This window comes from Diadema antillarum, unplaced genomic scaffold (genome assembly GCF_040938485.1).
Source record: "Diadema antillarum isolate AM-2024a unplaced genomic scaffold, OU_Dant_1.0 seq00000715_RagTag, whole genome shotgun sequence".
Taxonomy (NCBI): Eukaryota; Metazoa; Echinodermata; class Echinoidea; order Diadematoida; family Diadematidae; genus Diadema; species Diadema antillarum.
In genome coordinates, this window is record NW_027271619.1 from 963,334 (window position 1) to 990,318 (window position 26,985).

A 26,985-nucleotide genomic window follows, 5' to 3' on the forward strand; every position below is an offset into this window, starting at 1 on the left:
GATCATACTACTGTATTATTTGGTGTGATACTCGTCTTTATTTAACCTGACTTATGTTGACAAAAAACAGGGTATATCTTTATACTGCGCATTCACGTGCTTATGAAATATCTATATTTACTCGTACATGTATTTGTTCACGCTTGTGAGAACACAATGACTTTTGTTTCGCTATATTTTAATGTTTCTTCATTGTCTGAAATATATTTAACCTGCCAATATGGCATGCGTTTTTTCTTTTAAGTTTTCACGATGATTTGTTGTCTTTTTAAACAAAACGTTGTGAAAAGGAGAACGCCATCCAATATGGCTGCAGTTCTTCAATAATATGTATGAGCTGGCAGTCTACAATGATGCCTTTAAAGTTTCCTCTTCATATACTCTTCGTGCAGCTCACCTATGCCTTCACCAAGCAGTGGACAAGCTGTAACTTCCGTTTATTTTTGTCTTTTTAGAGTCCTTCCTTATAAACACTTCCTAGTCCTATCAATTCGACCAAATTCTATGTCGTCTTCATACCTATTTAAAACTGGTATACAAATATAAATGAATCATGCAGTAGTTCCATCAGAAAAAGATATATAATTATACTTAATTATGTTGAGGCAGTGGTGAGTGGCACCTGCGAGCTTTCTGACTGAATACGGAAAATATTTGAAACGGAAAATATTTGAAATGTTAAATTTTCTGACGCGTAACCATGTTTGGGTCCGTGTATGTACTCGTGTATGTATAAGTAGAGCTACTATTACTCAACGCATAATTGTTTTTGGAATATTTGCCGCCACTTTACTTAACTGCATTACAAAAATGGAACTAAATGATTTCCTAACTGAACTAGGCTCATTTTGACTTCGTTTGTACAATGTCTAACCACTTCACCGCCATCAGACATATATTTTAAAAGTATTTAGAGTAATTGCTCAATGGTTGCAAGGAGGGAAGTAGCTACCCCTTTTTTAACAATGTGAAAGTCGTATTTAGTAAACAGTTTGTGACTTTACGAAACAGGATTGCTGTAAACAATGGTTCAGATGTATCAACAAATTTTACTGGAAATACATAATCAAGCGTTATCAATCAAATGGAAATTTCGTTGATCCTACTCATATTACCATTTATAACATGAAATTCCATCCACATTATATGTATATGTTGTGTCGTTCTATGTTTGAATGTATCAATTCACCAAACTAACTTCAAGGTGAACTTACTATATTTACTACTCATTTTCTACACAGTTTATGATGAATAAATACAGAATTATATACACGTGATATAATTACATAAATTTATATATATATATATATTTGCATTGCCAATATTTTTGCTTATGGTAAAGTATATTTTCAATAACGTAGAATCATATATGTACAGCTAAGTGTATTTTAGCGTCATAGACGCAAAGCTTATTTTAAGACGTTTTGTATATAATTAAATCTCGTGATACTTATATCCAGCAACAAAATGATTCAAACATATCTCTTCAGTGTAAACGAGAATATGTCAGTACATTTCTAATTCAAAAGATACTACGTAAGATTAATATGTAATAATAATGTCAATATTTGTGCTGTCGATAGTCATGCTCTTGCCTTTCCAATAATGGGCCCTACCTAGTATGCTAAAGCTCCTATATATGATATAGCTTTTAAAGTTGCCGTAAGCGATAGGTTCAAATGTGAATGGGCTTTCACGGATGCCTCTGAGGTGTTGATATATGTTAATAGCCAACAAATGAAGCGTAGAGACAGTCCAATGTATCCCATTCATTATGTATCCACAATATACTATCGCCACTTGTTTTGACGATAAGAGCAACACTGCATAAAAGCGGACCTAGGCTATGTTGTAAACATGAAGACACTAGTAGATATTCAGGTGAAAGATACTTGGAACTAAAGTCACGCTACGGAAAATATGTACACGTGTATTTTACTAAATCCACATGGGAAAGCCTGTGTGCAAAGACATATACTAGTATTAAATGCACAATGTATATCGGTCCTTTGTACAGAAATTTTCACTATCCCGCTGATGGTACTTCCAGAAAAAGATCTACAATAACTCTGAAACATTTCAATGCATTTGAATCGCCAAGAAGTCTGGAAAGTGGGTTTTGGGCAGAGTAAAATAATCTGAAATTAGATTAAACTCTGAACTCTCACATCCCTGCATTACTGTATATGGAAACTTCTGTTGACGGTCGCGGTCGGCAAACGGTGCACCTCTCACATGCTTGTAAACATTACTACATGGATATGAGAGAAAGAACATATTGCAAAACGATAACATGTATAAAAAATTGGGCTCATCTCCCTTTTTTTTTTATTTCAAAAATATTTCATGTAATGCATCTTCTCACACTCTTGAATAAAACATTCCAGTTCAAGAGTTCGACAATCAGTCACTATAGGTTCTTACGGAGTACTGTCAAAGTTGTGTGATACGCGAGTTGTACAATTTAAATACTATCGCAGGATACAACATACAGTGTACATTTGAACAGCGAAAATCTTGGCCGATTATTATCACTCATAAAGTCAGCACGGCGCTACGTTTCTTTATATTGGTTTTGTTGTTGTCATGGTCAAGCAACGTCTTGGGCTGGAAAACCAGACACGAGAAACTTGGACGAATCTGAAACAATGTCTGAATGCACTGTAGAAGAGAAATACTTATTCATATATGGAATATACGTGCTTATCTATCAGGGTAAACAACTGTGTTCATACATGTATTCCGGTATGTTTTAATCTTATTGTATACTCGAATTGTTTCTCTTTTCTTTTTCTTTTTCCAAATCTTGACAAACGAATTCAATTCTTTATTTTGTATCCTAGCTGTATTCCATTTATACTGCAATGTTAATATAGCCACTGGAAATAAACTTATATGGCAAGAAATCAGGACATTTCAATCTTGTTTTCATTCTTCAAGTTTAAAAACGTGTAAATAATGGTCGATGAGATGAGAGTGATTTTTTTTTTCCCTCCAGTAAATAAGATCCATAACCAAATTGTATTTTACAGTGAGCTGTAATTTAAATGAGATTCTCATTATCCATGAATTAAGTCAACTTACAACTTCCAGTGCTTTTTCTTTATCTAATTTTTAAAATTTGTATTGCTTATATTTTTTTTTTGAGGGGGGGGGGGGGATGGGTGTGCCTTTGCCCCAAACGTTTTGCAGCTCCTGAAGCATACCTGTTTAAACTTTCCTCCGTACCAGATGTACAAAAAGCACCTATATACAGTAAAGGGCACCACTTTGATGGTCGAAAACAAGGACTTAATTACATTTTTAAAAAAATGTAATGATTACCTTCAGTCAGTCTGTTGCAGTAGATAATGGCAAAGTGCAGTTTTGGGGTTGACAGCTAGAAATTTTGATAGCCAGAAGATGGATTGACTTCAACCGGGAATGCTATCCAAAAGTCACCGTACACACTATGAAACTGAGAATCTCAACCAATGTCAATGCATCTTAACTAAGTATTTCAATAGCTGTATTGGCACATACTTTATTAGGGAAAGACTTTTTTTTTTTGATGGGAGCAAACATGTGCCCTGTAAAGTACCAGAAAAAAAAACCAAAATATTAAATACCATGATTTGACAGCACAAATATTTACACACTTTTCCCATAATTTAGAAACATATTCCTTCATCATGATTCATAAATAATGCCATAATGCCATTCTGTATCTGTGACTAGCATAAAGCAAAGAGCATGCATACATACACACACACACAGACACACATACAAGAGTTTTCACATGAATACACTATCATTCCTATTGCTAAACGGTAAATGTACACATACATTTCATTTATACATAATATGAATCCTAAAATGAAATCGCACCAAAATTTACATCATAAAAAACATAAACGGGCAAGTCCCACATATATATGCACCAATATACATATATAATATACATTGTATATCCAAATACACATACATACTATCATCCCCTGAATATTAAAAAAACAAACAAACATGCTGATGCATAGTAAAAAGAATATTTTTAGGCAAATAATCATATTCTCGTTTAAAAATGGAAAATCATTCCAGACACTAAGTACATTACACATAATTTTTTAAAACCACACTTTTTATTTAAAACTACATATCTTCTGTATTTTGAGTAATAAAAAAATAACGCATTAATATTGTAAAAGCATACAAGTTAACAGCTCTGTATACACACTGTGTATGTATGTAGCCAAAACTGTAAACTGTAGGAGAGTTCTACTGCACAAATACACAGCAGGCAATTCAAAATGTTACTTCACACGCAAACGCACACCAAAATTTAATAAAATGGGGAATTTGAGATCAATATCTACATCAGCATGCTGCATCTCTGAACCTTTTTTGTGTTTGAAATACAGTAATCCTCAAAGCCTTCAATCATGGTACACCTGTCTTACACATTAAGGATGCGAAATGATCAGTTACGTTTGGGCTTAGGCCTGACGAACACATACAGTATCTACTGGAGATAAAATTTCGGGATCAAAAGAGTGATCTTTTGTTCAAAACAAAAACAAAAACAAAAACAAAAAACTATCGCTACTTGGAAGGATGTTCAGTTCTTATTTACTCAGTAACTGTTAAAACAGATGTAACAATCAGTCACAGGCATTTTTCCTGTTATCTTTTATACCTAAGTTTCTTGGCTAAAAATTCACATAATAAGAAGCAAAGTCTCTCCTCTTTGATGTCCTAGGATAAAAACATTAGATGTAAAAGTGTGATTTATAGAATTACATGTACTTGCTAAAATGTTGATAAAACTGAAAATCACCACATCAAGTAAATCTGAGTGTGCAGCTTGTACCTGGACAAGCAATCACTGATAAAAAATGACTGCATACAAAAAAAAAAAAAAAAAATTGGCACCACTCCCCTTTACATTTCATTGTAATGTGGCGCACATTATGACAACTGGCCTGGGCAGTACCATCCTTATAATCAATCCCCTCCCAGTCCCCTCCCCCAACTCCACCCCACCCTCTCACCCTAAAACCACCATCTACCACACCCACTGCCAGGATATGGGGTAGTAATGTCCCAGAATACAGGCACCTTGGAAATAGTTTAAGGGTGGCCACGGGACCACCCCATGGAACCGCAAACGTGGAGCTCCGCCGACGCCCCTAGAACTCCCAAGAGGACAGCCAATGAAGACCTGCCATCGGACTGCCCGGTTGGTCGGCGTTTGGACCGATCATCCCATACGAGAGTGGATTGAACAGGTAGAAACTGGACACCGATGGGAAACAATGCCATAAAAATAATACAATAAAATGAGATGCGGCATTTACTTTTTCAGGAGGTCTTTGCCTTACTGTAATGATCTACACATATCAGTACTCACATCCTTCACATAATTCTAAGCTAGTTTAGAAATATGATGTATACAGAAAGAAGATGGGCAGCTCATCTCTACTGTAGTTAAATGATAACAAAGCCAGACATCAATATTTGGCAGGGCAAGACAGTTTACGTCAATAATGCAGATAAGATTGTATACATTTATTCTATCGTCAATGTTCATGCTTTCACACTTCTTCATATCATGCTAACTAACACACACCTGGCATTCTGAAGGCCTAATTTGCAAGAAAGGGGTTTTCTCCGTAGTCTGTCCATTCGTAACTTTTGGGGGTGGGGGATGTTTTATCTTTACTTTTCAATTGAATAAAAAAACAAAAAACAAAAAAAAAATGCCAGAATGTAACATCTTTTGCATGTAGACTAGGAAAGGTGAGACCTACCTTTTATTAAATATGTTGGACCACTTTGTTTAGGATACTTCAGCAATTTCAAAACCGATTTTCAGCAAATAAACTTTGAATTCCTCTGTAGAACTGTGTGACTTTTCATATTTCATTAAAGTGGTTTCTCATTACCTGACAAAAGATCAAAAACCTGAAGCCCCGTGTCATCCAAACTACACCATCCCTTTTCATTAAAGTGGTTTCTCATTACCTGACAAAAGATCAAAAACCTGAAGCCCCGTGTCATCCAAACTACACCATCCCTTTAATAAGCATAATAGACTTCACACGTCCTGTTACCTCCAGTTCTGCTTCAGTTTTCTTCACAGTTACCATTGATATACTACCTCCCACTTGAATGATTTATCATCTTCACTTCTTACCGCTGGCAATGCACGGTAAAGTGTTGCCAAGGGTTTTGGACAAGTGATTTATCAGAGATCAATGTTCTTTGTACAAGCTACTGTCTGATTGTACGTACCTGTGGACGATCACAGCCAAAACTACGACAACGCAGCTTGTGTATATGTGCGAGCACTGCGAGGTCAACTTGAGGTCGATCATCTTCAGGCAGTGATCCAGGAAGACTCCTGCAAGGCCAAGAATTGGGCAAAATCCTAACATTTAATCTTCCCTCTTTTAAAACCACTGATCATTTTGTTTTTACCTATCTTCTCACCCATCATCTTTGCATTTGTGTAGGTCAATGTGTGTGCGTATGTGTGTGAAGGCAGTGTTAACTTACAATTTTTGAGCAGAAAAGCATAAATTTGAGCATAAATATTTTGAGATACCACAGACTGCTTTTGTTTTTTTGTGCAAGAAATTTAAAGACCAAAATTATCCAAGCTCACAATCTGGCAGTAGTGGTCAGACAGCTCCTAGACACCCTGACAAAAAAATGACCCCTTTGGACATATTCCCTGGAGTGACATGACCTTATGTCTCAAAGTCATGAATCTTTAAAAAAAAAAGAAAAAAAAAACTTTTTTTTTCATTTTTGTAAACAACATCAATCTCAATGACAAAATAATGTTAGAACATTGTTGTGGATTGCATTAATAACTGCATTATTTCAAAACTTCAATCAGTATTCTTTTATATTCAAATTTGAGGGAGGAGATTTTTGGACATATTATGCCAACTGAGATACGAGTCCTTGTCACTCAAGGAAGATATGTCACATCCAAGACAAATTCCATTGCAATACTACTCGACAAATCTACTGAACTCAACATGGAGTGTTTACGGGAAAAGTTAAGATGTGTGCTTGTATCATCACTATCAAATCACCATGCTGCGCAGATTGAAAAATCTATTCAAACACATAGACACCAGGAAGATAACAAGAGCATCTTTGTAGCTGCAGGAGTTATTAGAACAATTTGCTATGACTCAAATCAATTATAAAACTAGAAAAGCACTCTGACAGCGCAGACCTCCACCAAGCAACTGCTTTCCAACGATGATCTTGCTCTTCCATGGAGATCAGTGATTTCCACCCATGCGCATGCATGCTGAAAAATCACCCATTTTCCAATATAGAAGCCTTTGTTACGTCATAAACCCTCAGCTGCAGAGCGCGCCTCACCCTAGCATAAACTAGAGCACGCACTTTAGTGCGTGTATGAAAACCTAAAAAATATGCAGCTTGAACTCCCAAGTTCATTGACCCTACCTGCCAATATATCAAAACTCCTTCATAAAATCCATAAAAATTTCCGGATCACTACCAAAATTCAATCATCTGTTCCTTGTGTCATACTCAACCTTCCCTGCAAGTTTCATCCAAATTCATTAACAACTTTTTGAGTTATTTTGCACGCGGACAAACAAACAAACAAACTATTAAAACTAACTGTAACAAACAAACCAACGGGAATCAAAAACAACCTCCTCCCTTGGCGGAGGTAAAAAAGCTCATGTCACTCACCAGAGAGCATGCTGTTGAAGATCATTGCAGGAAAGTAGTGGTGGAAGTAGAGCACTCTTCCCATCAGATAAAACGGCAGGTAGTGCAGCAGCCATCCCAGCAGGAGCCAGCCCCCAGACATGCACATCTTCGTTGTGGACTCTACAGGTGGGATGTATGAGGAATGAATATTCATAATCTACCATATAACATATAATATGCATATTCATATCATCAAATTACTATGCATATTCATATCACAATACCCTACACACAGTCATGTATGAAATACCATGCATATATGCATATCAATATGTATCATAACTTGCATATTCCAACCCGGCTCCTTAGGGAAGCTCAACAGGGAAAGTCTGACACTTTGTTTTCTTGTGTTTTGTTTGTTTATTTTGTTTCTCTGTTATCACTTGTATTGTTTTGCAAATGCCGAATGAATAATAATAATAATGATAATAATAATAATAATAATAATATTCATACAGACTGACAAGAAGAGATGCCCATTTGTGCTTAATCCTAAAACTGGGATTAACAAAACATTAGGCACAAAAGTATAATGTCCACATATTTTAGCATTTTAGCCATCCCAGAAGTTCTTACTTGCTTGATAATCTTAAGAAACAAAAAGATAAAAGGACTATGTGTCCCATCATGATTAATGAAGTAAAAATGGTATAAAGTCAAAGCGATGTAACGTAGCAGCTGATGATTGAAATATGTTCCGCTTCATAAGTCAATATGATACTTGAGACAATCTAATACAAAAGACTGCTGTATCTACACCCCGGTAAGATGTAACTAAATTTACCTACATTACTCATGTCAAGAGAGAAAAATCCCTGCTAACCTTTAACATCTGCAGAAATTTCATATCCCCTCTGCACCATGAACATCCAAGCTAGCCCCAAGACACAGAACAGGGCTAGCAAGAGCAGGTTTCCCCACCATATAATGGGGTTGCCCAAGAGGTACACTCTGTAGTCAGTTTCATTAGCACCTGAGAAACGTTGTCCCTTGAAAAAGAAACACAGAAAAACAAACAAATAAACAAATAAACTGAATGAACTTCCTTCATGTTGCCGCAAAGTTAAGTTTACAATGAACAGCAAACTCATTTTAGTCATTAATCCCCCCCCCCATTATTTAGTCACTTAAAGGACAAGTTCACCTTCATAGACATGTGGGTTGAGTGAATGCAGCAATATTAGTAGGACACATCAGTGAGAGTTTGAGCAAAATCGAACAATCCGTTAAAAAGTTATGAATTTTTGAAGTTTCTGCTCAGTCACGGCTGGATGAAAAGACTACTATAGCTTGTGATGTCACATGAGTGCAACGATATAAAGAAAGAATAAAGAAAATTCAACATATTTCCATTTTTCTCGCATAACAAAAGAACACTTGACTTCTCTCTTTCAGAAGGCAGGGGGAATAATATTGCCCTTAACATACGTCAGTAGCAAGTTGAAGAAATGTGCACTTTATTCAAAAAGTAAAGTTTTGTGAAATTCTCTTTTTATTTTCCTTATATAGTTGTATGCATGTGACATCATACACTGTAGTAGTCTTCTCTTCCAGCAGTGACTGCGCAGATACTTCAAAAATATTCGTAACTTTTGAACGGATTGTCCAATTTTCCTCAAACTTTCACTGATGTGTTCTACTAATATTGCTGCATTCTCTCAATCCTTATGTATATGAAGGTGGACTTGTCCTTTAAATACAAGAGAAAATATCTCATGATTCACTATGATGATTAGACATTCCCAACAGTGAAAAATAGCTCACAGTACTACCCAAGATATCACCCTATGGCACCAAGGAGGTAACATGTCTGCTTGCAGAAGTGGTACAAGTATCCAGGCGCTGACAGACAACCATATCAATCATAAGTAAAACTTTGCTAATTTGCAGTGCTTTTTTAAAGTCAGATAAGCACCCCGGGTAAGCATCAGTTGGAAAAAGATTGTCATGTGTATATATATATATATATATATATATATATATATATATATATATCTCCTTTGGCACAGTGAGGTTTAGACAGCATGCACACAATTTGAATCCGAATAAGAATCTGTTCAGGCTCAGTGCTTAAGACTGCGGACTGTCGATCACAAGGTTCTTGGTTCAAGTCCCCTGGTTGCAGGGGTAGTACTCCTAAGCAACCAGGCCTATAGTTGCTTACTTACTACAAGCATCTATTGCTTCCATAGCATCCACATGAAACAAATCACGTCAATTCCATTAAATTCAGTCAATTCAAGCTACTTCAATACAAACATTTATGATGAAAAAAAAATGTAACCAGAGTGGCAAAAGAATAGCTTGTTAAGTTTTAACCTGTGAGTCTTACCCTGTAATTGATTGGCCACTCCCATGGCTGTGATGTTACCTCTCCTTCCTTTGGCTTCAGGTTACTGTTACCCTGTTACAAGGATGATTATATAAATGTAGATTAGTTTTTGGGGCAGTAATCCATACTTTCTTTCTTTCTTTCTTTCTTTTTTTTTCCTCTGGGGAAGGGCAGGATCTTGGATGGAAATGTTCATAGAAATTGTTGAAATTGATTATATCATATACACTGTGCATGATAATGATGCATCAGTATGAAACATGATACTTTCTGTGTCTTGTGCGACTAGAGGTAGGTTTAACAGTCATTGGGTCACTTTTAACTTTGACTGCTAAGGGAGGAGGGGCATATGATTTAATACATTCTACTAGACAAGTACAAATAGCTTTCTAATTCTATAGATTTGAATTTTGAAACTGAATTTGAATCATCGTTTGTTTTAAATGTCCATAAAGGAAATCAAGACAATTTCAAGATAGGCATACAACTATTATTATACATTCAGTAGTGCATCAACAACGAGAGCAATACATACACAACCAAACCAGAGTGTAGCTGATGCACTCTTTGTACATCATGGAAGATTTTTTCTCCCAAAGTACCTTTCCCTTGGTATATTAGGGAGCTTTAGATTTTAGACGTGCGGACGTTCAGAGGGAAAAAACATGTTTTGAGCCTGCGCAGAAGCGCGTGTCAAGTCGATCTATCTTTAGCTTGCGTCGCCTGAGTTTTTCACTACGCGTACCAGGCTACTTACGTCCGCTCAGCTTGCAACGTAGAGAGCTACTTCATGCACTGATCATATGGGGGCGCGATTTTATTCTTTATACATTGCGTTCTAGCGTAATCTAAAGCTACTTTTCAACGCGACGTAGGGGAGAGGAGAACATCCAGCGCACTCGTCGTCTCAAACATCCGCGCGTCAAAATCTAAAGCTCCCTAATATGTGACTGGAGATCTCACCACCAGCCACCATGCCTGAAACAATCAAGCATGTGACAACAGACACTATGTTTAAGGAAGGTGACCACATTTAACAAACTGTGCATTACGTTCTGCTGCTGTTTGTTATCATACAGAATGATTCTATGTAATGCTGTATAATATACAGCGTCAAATGAAATTTCCCTAAAACCTGCAATCACATTAACTAGGAATCGAGCATTTTCATACAATCCACTGCTCGTGGATCTTCTATTTATATAAAACACATTAATGAATGCACAGGAGAAAGCACTGTTGATTTAGTTTTTTTATATCGATTCAACATTTGTCATAGATCCCTTTCCCAGACAACACAATTATCAACGAATAAGAAAAAAAAATATGTTGTCTGTTTGAATTTTTGAAGTTGATCTCTGCTCAACTACTTACACTGGCCATGACTGTGTGCGCTTCCAGGAAGCTCTCAGGAAATGATGGAATGAACACACTGAAACTCACATCTGGAACTGTACGGAATGCAAAACATATCAAAGTGCCTCTCAAAAATCTTGGGGTTGCTTTCTTTTTATGTTTGCTGGTTTGTTCACTTACACCAGCACTTAAAGGGGAAGGCTAGTAACTGAACAGTGGGAATCAGTGGGAATGCTGGAGGATGATTGTTCCAATCCTTGTGGGATTCTTTTAAGAGTACATTATATATCTATTGTTGTGTGAAAATTATTTGCTTCAGAATGGTCTCATATTCAAGTAATGTGCAGTTTAATGTTTCCAGGTTAGCGTGCCTGGTCAGTGACAGGGCATTAATCTGCACATTACTTGAATATGAGACTGTTCTGAAGCAAATAATTTTCACACAACAGTAGATATATAATGTACTTTTAAATGAATCCCTCAAGGATTGGAACAATCATCCCTCAGGATTCCTACTGATTCCCACTGATCGGTTACTAGCCATCCCCTTTAAGTACCACAATGGACTGTTAAGCGTGGCTGATAAGCAGAAATCAATTTTCCAAACTGCTACTTTCAAACAAATATATACACGGTCACTCAATATCATGACATTGACATCATTATTCTATTCTATATATATATATATATATATATATATATTTTTAATGTTCATCCACTCTGAACTCGGGGGGGGGGGGGGGGGGGGGTCAGAAACTTGTTTTTAATAATCCCAGTGGGTAGTGTCAACAGGGAGACATAAACATGAACAAAACATTAGACACATGGCTGAAAGATGCAATTGGCACGGAAGAATAAAGTAATCCAAGTGACTTCATCACCTATTGCCATGGCTGTCATATGTCACGTATAGATGTTGTGTTAATTAGGAAGTGTCTGAACAAGCAAGAAAATGCTTACATCTCAAAAAGCATAAATCAATAAGTTAATAATCTAATTATCTGCATATCTGCAAATTTGGAAAAATAAAAATGGTCACAGAAGTGATTGTTAGAACGTAACTTATGACAGTAACATCACAGACAGGAGCCAAACAATTTTGTTTACTTTGGGTGATTTAAAATCCATGCAATAGTCGCAGATTGAGAGCAGCAGTCTCCCGATGATCATTGAAGACTTCTGTGTTCCTGTGCCCAGATGGTTCACTTTGCAGAGGCTAAAAGCCAAGTTATTTCTGCTATTCGATTATGATTTCAAGGAAAATGTTTAAAGCTACATGGTTCTGGATGAACCCATAGAATCCAAAGATGCCCCCCATATGTGGTATGAATTATATAATATAATCCACGTCTGAATGAACCATGAATGTTTTCACTCTAAGCAAGTCTGCAACTGCCAAGTGCTGGAGGACATTCAAAATCAGAAGCGATACTGCATAATGATATGAAGTAGATATCATCTCTTACGTTTCCTGTTTATATGATCTTCAACATTCCAGACAGTCTGCTTGTCTCTCACAAAGGGATTACAGGTTACCTCCAATTGTTCCCAACCCCTAATGAACACACAAAACAAAATAAAAAACAACTAACCAGACAAACATCATGACGTGAAACCATAAAATTTGGGTCTGGTCAGACGTACCAAATGGCACAAAAATCATTCATGTTGGGGGTCTGACCTCTTACGACATTGTGGAACTGACCATTGGTTACATATTTGTCATAGGAAAATAAAATTAATAAGAGTATGTGAAAAGAGCCTACTGCCTCCATTCTTTCTATTTCATTATTTTTGTTGCCCTATGGTGGACAAAAAGTACGTACAGGCAGGAATTCTGTTACCTAGGGTCATGCATCTCATGTAAGATTATGCCAATGATGTCACTCACAATGATTTAAATAATGAACAAAATACAGCTAATATATAAGGCAAGTGATATATGACAATCATCTTTTCCTTCACTTTGGGCGTTTTTTTTTTTTGTTTGTTTGTTTTTTGTTTTTTTGTAAGGTAATAGCAGGACTTCAAACTGACAATCATGCATGCAACATGAACTTTACTTGTGGTTCAAAGTGGTTCCCAATGGTGTAACACGTATTTTGTGAAGAGGTACAAATACTTAAAATTCAATCAATTTATTGAATAAATACGCTGGTAGAGAACAGTATTTCATAGAAATTAGACAAAGAAGAGGAATATTGCAGATTTCTATCATTCATGTTATTGTGACACAAGAAAATCTGAGAAACTTTTGTGCTCAATTGTAATCAAACCTGTACTACTCTGTTTCAATGATTTTCCTCTGCTAGTATTCATCAACCCCAATATAGCCTTGAATTGCACTGTAATAATGCTAGTCATATGCATTCATCTTAGGCATTTTTTTTTTTTGTCTTGGGTGATGTTCCTGCATTTCTTAGCTTGTGTAAGATATCATACGACGTACGTACCACTTGGGTAGCTGTTTGGAATGAGAGTACAGAGCACAGCCGCTCAGCTGATGGATCAACTTCAGTCTCGTCTTGACCACCTTGACCGCCTCTCCGTCCCTTCCGCCGACGATCTCCACTCTCCACACGTCATTCACATCTCCTGTCCCATTCTACTCGGGGGGAGGGGGAGGAGAGAATTACACAAAACAAAATAAATTTGTGATGCTTGTGATGAGGATGGTTATTCTCACGTTAAACATGTGTAGGACACGAGTTAGTGTCTTTTGTAAAAAAACAAACTTTTTAAAATCTCCATGAATATCTCAATTATACAACAGATGGAACATAATTGATAGGATGATCAACAGGAAAACAAAAATAGCTTTGGCATGGGTAACGTGATGATGGCTTGGTTAAAAAATTACAACCTCCTCTCCTCGTAGTAGAGTGAATAAAAAAGAATACATAATTTTCTTTATTCTAAAGCATGATTTCTGTTTTCTCAAAGCTATTGTTTTGAAACTATGCATTTTTCTAATTTTTTTGCAATGACTATGTGATGAGGAGCAGTGGCAGGGTGGGCACCTACAAGTTTAGTTGACCCTGATCCACCCCATCCCCTTCACCTTTCAATGCTACTTAATAAGAATACACTCTGATTTCTCAGAAAACACAAAGAGAACTTGCCTGAGAAACCTCATAAACATCACTTGATGTATTGAATGTGAAAGTCAAATGTGACTGCCTACCTCACCGTAGCACGTGACCTGGTGATGTCTTGCAGTGAGGGGCGCCGGCAAAGGATGGCTGTGTAGATTCCTTCGAGTCCTGTAAACCATGCAAGAAAAATACTTACACACAGACATGATAAAACCACTTATATAAACATACGCCAATTTCTTCATGATGTGATCACGTGAATGCAAAAAGAACTGACATTCCATACATCTTGCGACACGACACGCAAACCTGTGTGGCTACAATCTCGACCGATAGACCCTCTACTCAGTATTTGATTTCAGTGCCTCTCAAAGCTCATTCCATTAAAGAGAATTATACCAAAAATGTATATGAAATGTGCTTTCGGTGAATGTTCCTTTGGGCATTGGACAGAAATGAAAATATTCACAAAGTAATGGAAAAGAATGTGCAGGAAATCAAGCAAATAGGGACAATGAAAGATGAAATACCTCTGCACTAATTCACATACCACAGATCAAAAATTTTGCACTGAGCATGCTGTTGTTACCAAGCCTTGATAGCTTTACGAACGAACAACTTCAGCCAAATAAGTGCAGAAAAATATACCGTGGACTTTGTATAGAAAGCACCCTCACTACTCACGGTATGTGCTCCAGTCGGACAAGGTCACCATGCTTCACGAACTCCACTGGAATCTCTGCAGGTTCGTCTGGGTCCGGGTTCACGTTGAACTTCTTCACCAGCCAATCGTTGTTGACGTCTTTGTGACTGTAGGCTGTCACCTGTTTTTGTAGCAATGAAAGAGGTACTACTGACAAGGGCATGAAACAAGTTCTACCTTCAGCTTTGCTAACTGGATTGCCGAGATGATGGATAAGTTAAATCAATCGCCATGTGTCACAGATGCTCTTGAAATTGCAACTCAAGAGAACTTGATCTTCCATGTTGCTTGAGTTATAACAAGAATCAGAAACTTGAATAAAGTGTTTCAAACCTGTTATGAATATTGTACATTACTGAAATGAACACACATCAATTCTGCCTGGAGCATGCTCGAATAATTTCAAAAATTAAGATGAAGAGATTTGATTAACTGTTTATCAAGATAAAGTCTAATTTGATTTTGAATTCTAAATTAATTCAAAGGCATTCTCAAGATTAAACACACTTTACAATACACCCAGTTTTCATATTTCTGAGCATGTTTGATTCAACTTGTAACATGGATACATAAAGAATTTTCTTTTCTTGTCAGGTATACAAAAAAAAGTCAACATTGGCTGACAGGCCATAGTCAAAATCAAGCTTACCATAACATCACTTGGTTTTCCTACATAAATGTAACAGATATGTGCCACCAGTATGCAATCTAGAAATACAGGTACTACATCATCCTCACCAGTCATCCCTACAGGAGACATCAATGGTAAAATATTAAAGTATCCCCCTAACTCAGATGTTACCTGTTGCTGCATAGCACCAAAGCCTTCAGGGTAGAGATGGTGGTGAGAATGTAACAGTCCACCACCGGCCCGCTGATTCTTCAAAGTGATGATCGAGCCATATGCTATGGCTGTCCAGAAAAGCAAAGTTCCAAATTATCCTTCAACTCTCAACTTTTTCTGTTGGGTATGAGTCTCTTTATAATAGTGACATTAACATGAGGAAGAAACACTTGTTTTTCACATGAATCAGTTTCACATATCCAACATATTTTAGTTTTGATGCTATAACTACATGTTTTTGGAAATAATTGTTTAAGGCATGCATTACAATTGCCCCAAATAGGACACACTGTAACCATATCTGGAAAACAACCTTTTGCAGCCAATACTTACATGTACGAAACAGGATTCAGGGATCCTAAATTACACCAAAATCTGGAGTACTCATATTTTGATACGCCGTGACTGAATTGATACATGTCAAAATGTCTACTAGTGATTGCAGTGGATTTCATACATGCATTGGTAATTGGTCAGCATTATGTCTGTGCAATTTTATGGCATTAAAGCGTAACTGTTCAAATCAATTAATTCGTGCGTTTTTTCGTTTTTATTGCAACTGATAGACAAATTGCACTTCGTCGACACAGATAAGCACTGATTATTCAGTGTTTTAGTAGTAGCAATGATACAAAACCATGGGCATACATACTCAGGTTGGATTCAAAACAATGATCTCCTGATTAAAAGACAGGCATCATATCCACTAGACTACCGAGCTTCTACCCAACAGCCATTGCTGGTTCTAATCCATGTAGCATGCAGCATGTACTGCATATTTATTCAAATAATGAATTTTTATGATGATTTGTTTTTATGGCAACTGATTGATGAAATTTCCCTTCATCAATGCAAATAAATAATTAATATTGGTGAAGGGCAATTTGTCAATCAGTTGCAATAAAATTCTTTCATTATTCATGTACTGAAATAACTTGTCTTGTATTACACTCACTATCTGGCATGGAGACATTATGAAGCTTGTTCCCAATGAGACTGGCCTGGAAAGCTGAACTGAAGAAACCATCTCCATTCCCACTGAAACAGAAAGGCAGTAGTAAATGTTTGTCACTAACTGAATGCAGTATAAATGTTCTCATCTGCCAACGGAATATTGCAACAGTATGGTATAGTGGATGAGGCCCTTAATTACATAGATCCAGGGTTCAAATCCTATCAGTAGTAAATGTATGTCACTAACTGAACACAGTATAAATGTGACCCACTACAACAAAAGGATCCTAAAGTCGCTGACGGGTAAGCCGAGAAAATCAAGTTTGAAGTCAGATCATCAAAATCCGTCAAAATGTTAGAATTTCAGTTTTTGACATAATTTTGTAGTCTAATGTATCTTCTGTCATCTGCCGAAATTTCGAAGCGAAATGATCAAAGGAAAGGCAAGAAAATAGCATTTTTCTGGGCTATGATTTTCCGACTTTCAACGGAATAGAAACATGTCCGAAGATTTGGATTTAGCTCCGCAGCTAGACTCCACCCCTAGCAACGAGGGAGTGACCTCATTGGTCAGTGCGTGGCATCCTGGTTACTGATTGGTAGTGCGTAGACTGCTGGCGCTAAGCTTGAATGAACATCGCGGACGTTGTTAAGAGCGTACCTTGTATTGTCAAACGGTGAAAACTGTCTTGCTTCCCCTTGATCCTGATAGCGTTCGGAAGGGAAACTTTGAAGGCGGTTTTCTCGAAATGCTGATTTCCTAAACTACTCGACATGCGCTAATAAAATCATCGATATCTCTACAACAGAGTACTTTTATGAGTCATGTTATATATAATATTAAAGTAGAAGAGTAAGGGAATAATGGCATGTCATTTTCAGAAAATTGTCCTCCCGCGACTTTCGGATCCTTTTGTTGCAGCGGGTCAAAAATGTTCTCATCTGCCGATGGAATATTGCAACAGTATGGTATAGTGGATGAGGCCCTTAATTACATAGATCCAGGGTTCAAACCCTGCCTTGCACATGCTTCCTTAACTCTTTGTGTACTTGGGAGTTCAGATTGGCAGAGAAAATCCCATAATGTTGAACACATCGCCCAAAGTTCGTGGCACAGGAGGTATAAACAAGATCTTTTCCAAACTGCAATGTGTCCCTCTTGCTGAAGTGTAGGCCTACTACTGGACACAAACTGGTAGGGCTAGGGTAATAACAACAGAACTCTCGCAGGTAAAAGTAAAAGTGTTTATAGTGAAGAGTCTACACCCCCCCCCCCCCCATCTTCATCATCACCATCATCACACCATCACCATCACCATCATCATCATCATCATCATTATCACCATCATCATCATCATCATCATTATCACCATCATCATCATCATTATCATCTTCACTGATATCAATATCATTATGATTACAAAGAGCACATTTATTTCTGGATATTTAGCCTTTTCCTCACCTATGATTGAGAATCCTAAAGTGGACGGCAAACAGCACAATGTAGACAAGTATGGGAACACAAATCAGGCACACTACTCGGGCAGCCAAGTGGTACAGCAGTGTCATCTGGATACATTAAAAAAGAGGCGATAACCAAACCCTTAAAGATCTGTGAGAGCAACAAAACAACAGATGCATCCCATCAAGGGTAAACTGGAGACATACAGTAACACTGCAGGTATGAAAGTATGATTCTGAGTGTTGGGTCTACACCAAACTGGAGCATAAACTAAACTAGAAATGTCGCTATGGCGACTGGTATGCCTCCGCCATAATGCATGATTCTCCTAATAGGTCTATAGTACATGTGGACAATGTGTGATTACATTTTCACAAAATTGGCAAAATATTAAAATGACATGTTTGTCACAAATGTATTGAATGTTTACCTTCCTTGACCTATGTTTAATTGGATGAATAGGAGAGCATGTATTTGGGGATTTAAGAACTTTAACTTGACTTTGACCATTTCATAAGTTTATGCACTGAGTAATTTTCAAGGTATGGAGAAAAAGCGTGATTTCTGTATTGAACAGTAAATTGTTATCATTTTCATCTGGCCTTTGATTTATAAGAGAAGCACTGTCAGGCAGAACATACATAAATTCAGCATGTACTAAGTTTCAAGATAACTTGAGCCACTTCCGAGATATGGAGAAAAAAGTAAGTTCAGCACTTTCACTTGATCTTTGACCTTTTGACCTTTGACCTTCTTGGCAAAAAAAAAAAATCCCAGAGAATCTCTATTGGGTTAGACATGCATACATCAAGTTTTAAAAAAAAATATCCTGCTGGCATTGCATAAATATAAGGAAAATAGTAAGATTTTGAAGTATTGCCCTTGACCTTTGACCCCTGACCTTTGACCCCATGAACCCTAAATTCCCTAGATAACCACTGCCAGTCAGTAGATGCATATACACTATGTTCCATGAAGATACCTTGAACAATTTCCAAGATACAGAGAAAACGGTGAAATTTTAACATTTTACTTGACCTTTTGACCTTTGACCTTTTGACCTCATGACCCCAAACTTTCACCAGAGAATCTTAATTGGGTAGTACATGTATACACTAAGTTTCAAGAAAATATCTTCTGGCATTGCATAGATATGGGGGAAATAGTAAAATTTTAAGCATTTGACCTTGACCTTTTGACCTTTGACCTTGAGCATGTGCACCCAAAAGTTGATAGGCACAACTTCACCCCCTAATACACATACATGCCAAGTTTCATTAGGATACCTCAAAAGGTTTTGGTAGTTACCCTGTCCACAAAATTCATTACGGACGGACGGAAGGACGGACGGACGGACGGACGGACGGACGGACGGACGGACGGACGGACAACCCGAAAACATAATGCCTCCGGCACCACTTCGTGGCGGAGGCATAAAAACACAGAATTGTATCAAACATAGACACAGCTGTTATTTTATAGTTCAATGAAAAAGACAACTATTGAATCATACTTTTTGAAGCAAAAATTTGACATAATTTACCCTTGACCTTAATTTGGTTCCATTTTAAAATCATTAAGTATATTACTTCATCTATAGATAATAATGGCACAGAGTTTGACTTTTCTGTATCTAATGTTTCTCTTTTAGATTGCTTAGATTATTACATTGCACCTGTGACTCTTAACTCTGGAATTAAATATAATCTGGTCATCACCATCTATCTGTGACATATTCACAAAATTTCCTTAGGATACATATTGTTGTTATAATATTGTCATGTAAGAAGAGTAGCTGGGTGATGAGATCAAAGAACACTAATAAAAACACCAAATACATCCCATACCACTCCCATTCAGATTGTCATTGACATACCTTGGAAAGTGACAGATCCCCCAGCAGCTTCCAAAGGTCCCAGGCGGTTGTGATGCCAGCCAGGAGGACCACAAAGAGTCCCACAAACTTGACGCTGATATGAACAATGAAGAGACAGAGTTTGAGAGGTTGAAAACCACAAATTAAACCCATTATGATGAGGTCAGTGGGTGGAACCAACCTTATAGTGCTTGGCACTTCATCCTCTCACCCTCTGCAAAATTCCTAAAGTGTTGCTGGTGTTGTTGTTTTCAATTCAACTAATTCTCTCTCAAGTGTTACACATTCAATCCCTCCTTGTTGGAGATACGTAGGAACTCTATTCTTTGCTGCTATATAGTCCCATTCAATGTCATATCTAACATAACTCTCTGCTTAACTGAACTTATATATTATATAACGCCTGAAGAGATCCTTGTCATTTGATTGGTTGTTTGACATTGATCATTCGGCCCATTTCACTATGACGTCATCATCCGTGCAATTCTGGCTCCATTTACCATGCAATTTTGGATCCATATGATTTGCTCCATTGCACGCTCGATGAGAGCCCGGAACACTACGCGGGTTAAATGCTTGCGTTTGCAGTGTATGTATGCGACAGCGTGCTAGCGTAAAGCGCTCAGCGAGCACTCTCGCGATCTCAGATTCTCTCCTGTTTCTAAATTAATAAAACATCAAATGACGAGTATCTATTTTAGGCATTATATAAAACAAATAATGAATGTTTTTCATTCGTGCAATGGACAGAATATTTCATTTGGTGAAAGATGAAATGTTTGATCCATTCAACGAGGCGCAGCCTCGTTGAATGGATCATTTCATCTTTCATCTCATGAAATATTCTGTCCATTGCACTCATAAACATTCATTATTTGTATACTATACTTAACTCTCTGCATTAAGGGGAAATGATGCCAGCAGGCCATTGCCAGCATCTTCATTATCTTGAGATCAATCTCTTTTGGCAGATGATGGCATCTTTATTGCGATAGTGAGGTCACAGGAATATCATCAACAAAAACACAAATTGGACTAACTTGCAAACTGCAGAATGCTACTGTCTGGCCCAGGTTTTTATAAGACAATGCATGTGGCATAAATTAAGAAAAAAAAAAGGTCCTCAAAGCTCCCTAACAGTGGAAAATACACCTTTCTTAAAGTCATAATTTACCATTTGCAGATGAAACAAAAATCCAGTATTGGTGCTTCAAAATAGTTCTCACATGTGAGTTAGGGATAGAAACAACCAATGTAAAAATATGAACCAGTACAATCAATGTTAAGTATTGTTAAATATACAAAATGTGAACAATAGCTATAATAAAAATGTTTCCAGACAAAACCGTCTACAGTTATGGTTTAATGAGAAAAATAGTGATATCTCCTTATATTTTAGGTTTTATTGCAAATATTCTATATGGTAGGATGTTTTGTGATACAACTAACCTACACGTATGCATCAAATGTGATATCTTGCAAATTTTTTAAATCACTGCTCCCGAAGGTAAAAAAGACCTTTAATGTCAGTAGCCTTCAAGAATTATCTCTGATAATAACTTGAGTTAGGGTATAGATTGTCACAAAACAAAACAAAAACAAAACAAAACAAAACAAAACAAAACAAAACAAAACAAAACAGAACACCACTGGATGAATTCAAATCATCACGATAATTAGGGCCCATATCTCAATAAAACAAAGACCTACTCCACAAGATAGTTTAGTTTCAATCGGAATTCTCACTCATCCGAGACTATTTACCTGAATGCCATTGCCAGACACACTCCTGTTGCCAGCATCCACAACCACCAGCTGGGACTGAAGGGGGAGGACCCACACGAGTGGAACTTGACGAGGCTAAAAACCGAGGCACTAATGAACGCCATGAGGATGGGATCAAGAAGGATGTAGCGGGAGAGTGTCAGGCAACCAACATCTGGAGAGTGGAAGAAAGAAGTAAATGAGGCTTTTTTTGTGTGTGTGTTTTTTTGCTTTTGCTTGGTTTGTTTGATTTGAAGAAGAGAGTTCGTGATAACACCATGTGTACGTATTTAGTTCTTGATGGGATTGTTGCTTGGCGGAAGAGCCTAGAAAGAGGACAGTCGAGGTGGGAAGCGACATAGGGAGAGTGTAAGGAAGGCAAATAGTGGCAATCAAGGGGCAACAGTGAGCTGGAAGTTGAAGTTGCATGAGTGTAGATGGGAGAAAAGGGGACAGAGAGAGTTGAACTTGTAAGAAAGAATAGAGCGAAAATTAGATAATCAGATATACGGTTTTCCTACAATTTCCCTACATTAGAGGGATGCTTCACCCTTATTTCACTCACATCAAGCCTGTGTTGAGATGACTTTTGGATTTATGGATGGGTAATCATTGTGCAGCTATTCTGTCATGTTGCTGTTGATGTAAGGATGATTTTTTTTTAATGCACTCTAGAGCAGAGTGCACACTCAAATCCAAGCAGTTTGACATATATTTTGCATCTGCTACAAGTTACATTTAAAGTTTCCATGAGAGAAGGCAGGGCTGGCAGAATGGGGGGCAAGGTGGCTCATCCCCCCCCCCCCCCACACACACTTTTAATAGGGTGTAACCACTTTGGCCCCCCACCCACCCCCACTTTTTTTACCCTAAAAGTGGCACTTTGGTCAGCCAATGAAACCTTGAAGTGGGAGCACAGGTAAGGTCTTTGGTTTTTTTGCTTGTCAGCTGAAGAAACCCGAAAGTGGACTCAGAAAGTTGCGCTGAAGGCTTTTTTTTTTGCTTGTTAGCTGATGAAAACCGGAAGTGGCACCAGAGATATAGACTCCCCCCCCCCCCCTTCCCCACTTTTGAAAACGAGGCGCCAGCCATGAAGGAGCAAACCAACACACATAACATGATAAGATCAAATCACATCTTAACTCAACTGAACTTAACGTACCATAATATAAGCATCAGTTACCAGTGCCTCTATCAGCAGCATTTGCTGAATAGAATGTCTCTACCCCAAGAGCTCTCAAACGTCTTACACATCTTGTTTCAATATCTGAACCATCCACCCTATGACTACATTATCACCTCACCAAATAAAACAAGTGATGATGCGAGCACAGCAGCCGGTATGGACTTTGTCATTTCTTCTACAGTCAGGTACGTCAATGGGATGACTGACACGCCTAGGCTTGAGCAAAACTGAAAAAGGATGTGAGAGAGAGTGAGAAGCAGAGATTGAAAAACAGACAGAGAAGGAAAATAACAGCACTACATAATGGTAATGTAACAAATAAGAAATATCCTGGACATAACTGCATACTGATAGTACTGTAAAACACCTCACAAAGGCTATAAAAACATCCATGGCCAATAAATGCATATCAGCAATACTCTAGACATTAAAGGACAAGTTCACCTTCATAAACATAAGGATTGAGAGAATGTAGCAATATCAGTAGAACACATCATTGAAAGTTTGAGGAAAATTGGACAATCCGTTCAAAAGTTATGAATTTTTGAAGTTTTTGTGCAGTCACTGCTGGATGAAAAGACTACTGCAGTGTATGATGCCACATGCGTACAACAATATAAGGAAAATATAAAGAGAATTTCACACAATTTCATCTTTTGAAAAAAATACACATTCCCTTGACTCGTTACTGCGTTACTGACATATGTTATGGGTAATATTATTCCCCCTGCCTTTAGAAAGAGGCAAGTCAAGTGCTCTTTTATTATGCGAAAAAAGTGAAAATATGTTGAATTTTCTTTATATTTTCTTTATACTGTTGTACACATATGACATCGCAAGCTGTAGTAGTCTCCTCATCCAGCAGTTCCAACACAAAAATTTTAAAAATTCATAACTTTTGCATCGGTTGTCCAATTTTCCTCAAACTTTCAATGATGTGTTGTACTAATATTGCTGCATTACTCTCAATCCTTATGTCTATGAAGGTGAACTTGTCCTTTAACACAGAGAGAATAGAAATATCGGCAGAAGCAGAGACAAGAATGAAATGGGGACAAATATGGAAGCAAACAGGAAACTATAAATTCATTTTTAATCACTACAGATAATATCCAAACAAAATCTGGCCCTCAAGTTGATGCTTGCAAATTCACTTTCTGTCATTTTACCTTAATAGCACCAATTCATCAATGTACAGAAATACGTTTCACTAAAATGCAATGTCCTGTACAAATTGTTTAACATCCTGAAAATATCACAAGTATATGTGTATTTCTATATGGCCTTAGATCTTGTAAACCAAGGTTGGAAAGGTTTGCCTTTCAGAAAACTTTGTAGAATAAGGCAACCAAACAAACAACTTATTTCAAGCATTGCTATTTATGTCAGTTTTGTGGCTGTTTTTTTTTTTTCTTTCAGAAAGACAAGGCTCCCTGATTCTCTTGTATGTGTAAGGTAAACATTTTACTTACCAGTCTCATTCCAATATATTGCGTGTCACCATACTTGTCTCCTGGTTTTTCAAATGGGAAAGCACCATCATACCCTGTTAAGTAGCCAGACAGTCCAATGAGCATCTTCCCAAGCGGAGGGTGAACATCAAAGAAGAAGGTGCGATTGATGTAGTAACTTCCCATCTTACCAAAGTGAGTTTCATCCCAGCTAGAAGAAAGTAACAGGTACATATAGATGTGCAGGTGTCGTAAACTGTAACTGGAGCAAAACTTAAGAACATTTTTGAAAACAAGTTTAACCCCATAAAATGCTTTCCATCCAACTTTACATGTGTATGTACTTACTAATTTTAATCTTAACCCACAATTTACACTATCTGGCATGTTCAAATTCAGAAGAAAATGCTTGACATCTCCCCTTGTAACCAGATACAAATCTTGTGGGGGGAAATGCACTTCTACTTTTTGTCTTTTATAGTAAACAAAATAAAAGAGCGTGTTTATTGCAGCACTATAAAAACTATTGCACCTTGCATCAGGAATGGGAAGCAAATTTAACAAAAATACTGTTACACCAGTGCCAATATATTGCTTGGACAATACAGTGGGCAGATAGTAGTAGTTTTTATTTGCTTGTTCCATTTGTTTTATATAGGGTGGGCTTTTTTTCTTTTCAAAGCATTGCAGCAAAATTGGTCATGCCACATGGACACAACAAGTAGAAGCATTTGATGTCAGAAGTTTGTTTCTGTTTCTATCTAGTGAGTTCTACAATTCTACATGACTCTTCTCTCTGATAAGTTCAACTTTTGATTTCAAGAGAAATCATATGTTTGAATCACAGATAATGAGATATTGACAATACAATAAAGGATTTTACAGTTTAAGTTTGTTCATAGTCGCATACTTTAAAGCCTTCTTGACACGTTAGTATAAGAAACGTTGTAACAATTAGTAGAGTATTCTATCGCAGATGATATTTTTGGCTACCTGACCTGTACCTGTACCTGTACTTTCAGCTCACAAAACTTTCGCTTCTAAAAAAAATGAATAAAATAAGCAGAATACTACCACACATGGTCTGGTTCACTCAGTCTGTAGAATCGCGTAGCAAAAGCTAAAATCGTGATGACACTAAATGGAAGAAATCGCATGACAGTGGCAACGACAGAGTCAGTGCATTGCTGCAGACTTCTTCCCTGCGTTCCTTCCCCGGCAGCTCCAGTGGTGGTCTCCGGCGCATTGGTGCACTCTGGCTTACAATCATTTGTACGTATGGGACTATTGCAGGACTGTGAAGACGACGGCAACTTTTTCCCAGGATTGCTCTTGCTTCCTGAATCCACGGAATTACATGCATCAACCCCATTGCCATCTTCCTTGTAAATATTTGCAGACATACTGGCATATAACGATGTTACACCAAACTAGATGGCCATTCGCATCCCATATGATGGCGGGTAACAACGCCGTACGGCAGCCATACAGTACACTGTACGTTAAACAGCTGTGAAGGGGTGCTACGGTGTAGATGGACGCTAGCGCTCCGTAAATTGACCGTGTGATGCGCACAAGATGCAGGGCAGGGAGAATTGCCGACGGGAATGGACCGGAGGGAGAACTGACTGCTGCGCTGGTGGTTGACCTGGGCACCTCCTAGCAGAGACGATATCGGAGGTCTACTAGTTCAGTACCAGGTATCTATATTGCTTCGGTGGGTCAAAGAGGTTCCACAGGTGTGGGTCGATCCCCCGCTCTTCCTGTTCTCTACATTACACAACATTTAACTAAATAGGACGAAGAACAAGAACAACAAGAAAAACAAAACGAGATATAGCTCTTTCAGAGTTCATATTCATTGTTCCCCCTTTGCTTTCGTCTTCAAAATAAAAAATGATAAAAAAGGACCAAGTTAAATAAGAAAAAGATGACGCAGACTATGCAATGACCGTTGTAATTTCTACTAGATGACCATAGGAAAAAAAAAAGACAACTCGGAGTCTGTATCAAAGTAACGAACACACGGAATATTTCCAAGGGTCAGTATATGATGACTTTCTTCGAAAACAGAAGAGATTCATGAATGTGGTAGCAAAATATTGTGTAAGACACATTAAGAGAAGGGATTCAGTCTGTTTTTTTAATGAGTTTTGAATCAGTTCAAATCATCAAGTTACAATTGCTAACTTTGTATTTGATATTTATTGCAGAGGTGC

General features: G+C 37.5%; 1 protein-coding gene across 1 annotated transcript; it reads right to left on the bottom strand.

Moving 5' to 3' along the window:
• Positions 1-5,165: 5,165 nt before the first annotated feature.
• LOC139737929 (protein O-mannosyl-transferase 2-like) lies at positions 5,166-26,242 on the bottom strand. Its single transcript, XM_071648597.1, has 18 exons — positions 25,841-26,242; positions 24,788-24,977; positions 23,434-23,542; positions 22,130-22,304; positions 20,366-20,459; positions 18,490-18,596; positions 17,029-17,111; positions 16,032-16,141; positions 15,211-15,350; positions 14,616-14,694; positions 13,885-14,036; positions 12,898-12,986; positions 11,450-11,526; positions 10,076-10,147; positions 8,567-8,732; positions 7,723-7,863; positions 6,271-6,379; positions 5,166-5,271 (listed from the first exon to the last, which is right to left on the bottom strand). Exons 1-18 carry the CDS (start codon positions 26,167-26,169, stop codon positions 5,166-5,168), a joined length of 2,328 nt encoding a protein of 775 aa, XP_071504698.1. The 5' UTR covers positions 26,170-26,242.
• Positions 26,243-26,985: the final 743 nt, after the last annotated feature.

Bases quoted from the DNA above. Each gene is read 5' to 3' on its own strand.
- LOC139737929 (XM_071648597.1), bottom strand. From the start codon at position 26,169: ATGTCTGCAAATATTTACAAGGAAGATGGCAATGGGGTTGATGCATGT. The intron at 22,305-23,433 runs GTGAGGTGATAA...TCCACTCTCCAG, and splicing joins ATCATCACTTGTTTTATTTG to ATGTTGGTTGCCTGACACTC. The intron at 7,864-8,566 runs GTTAGCAGGGAT...TCCCACCTGTAG, and splicing joins AATTTCTGCAGATGTTAAAG to AGTCCACAACGAAGATGTGC.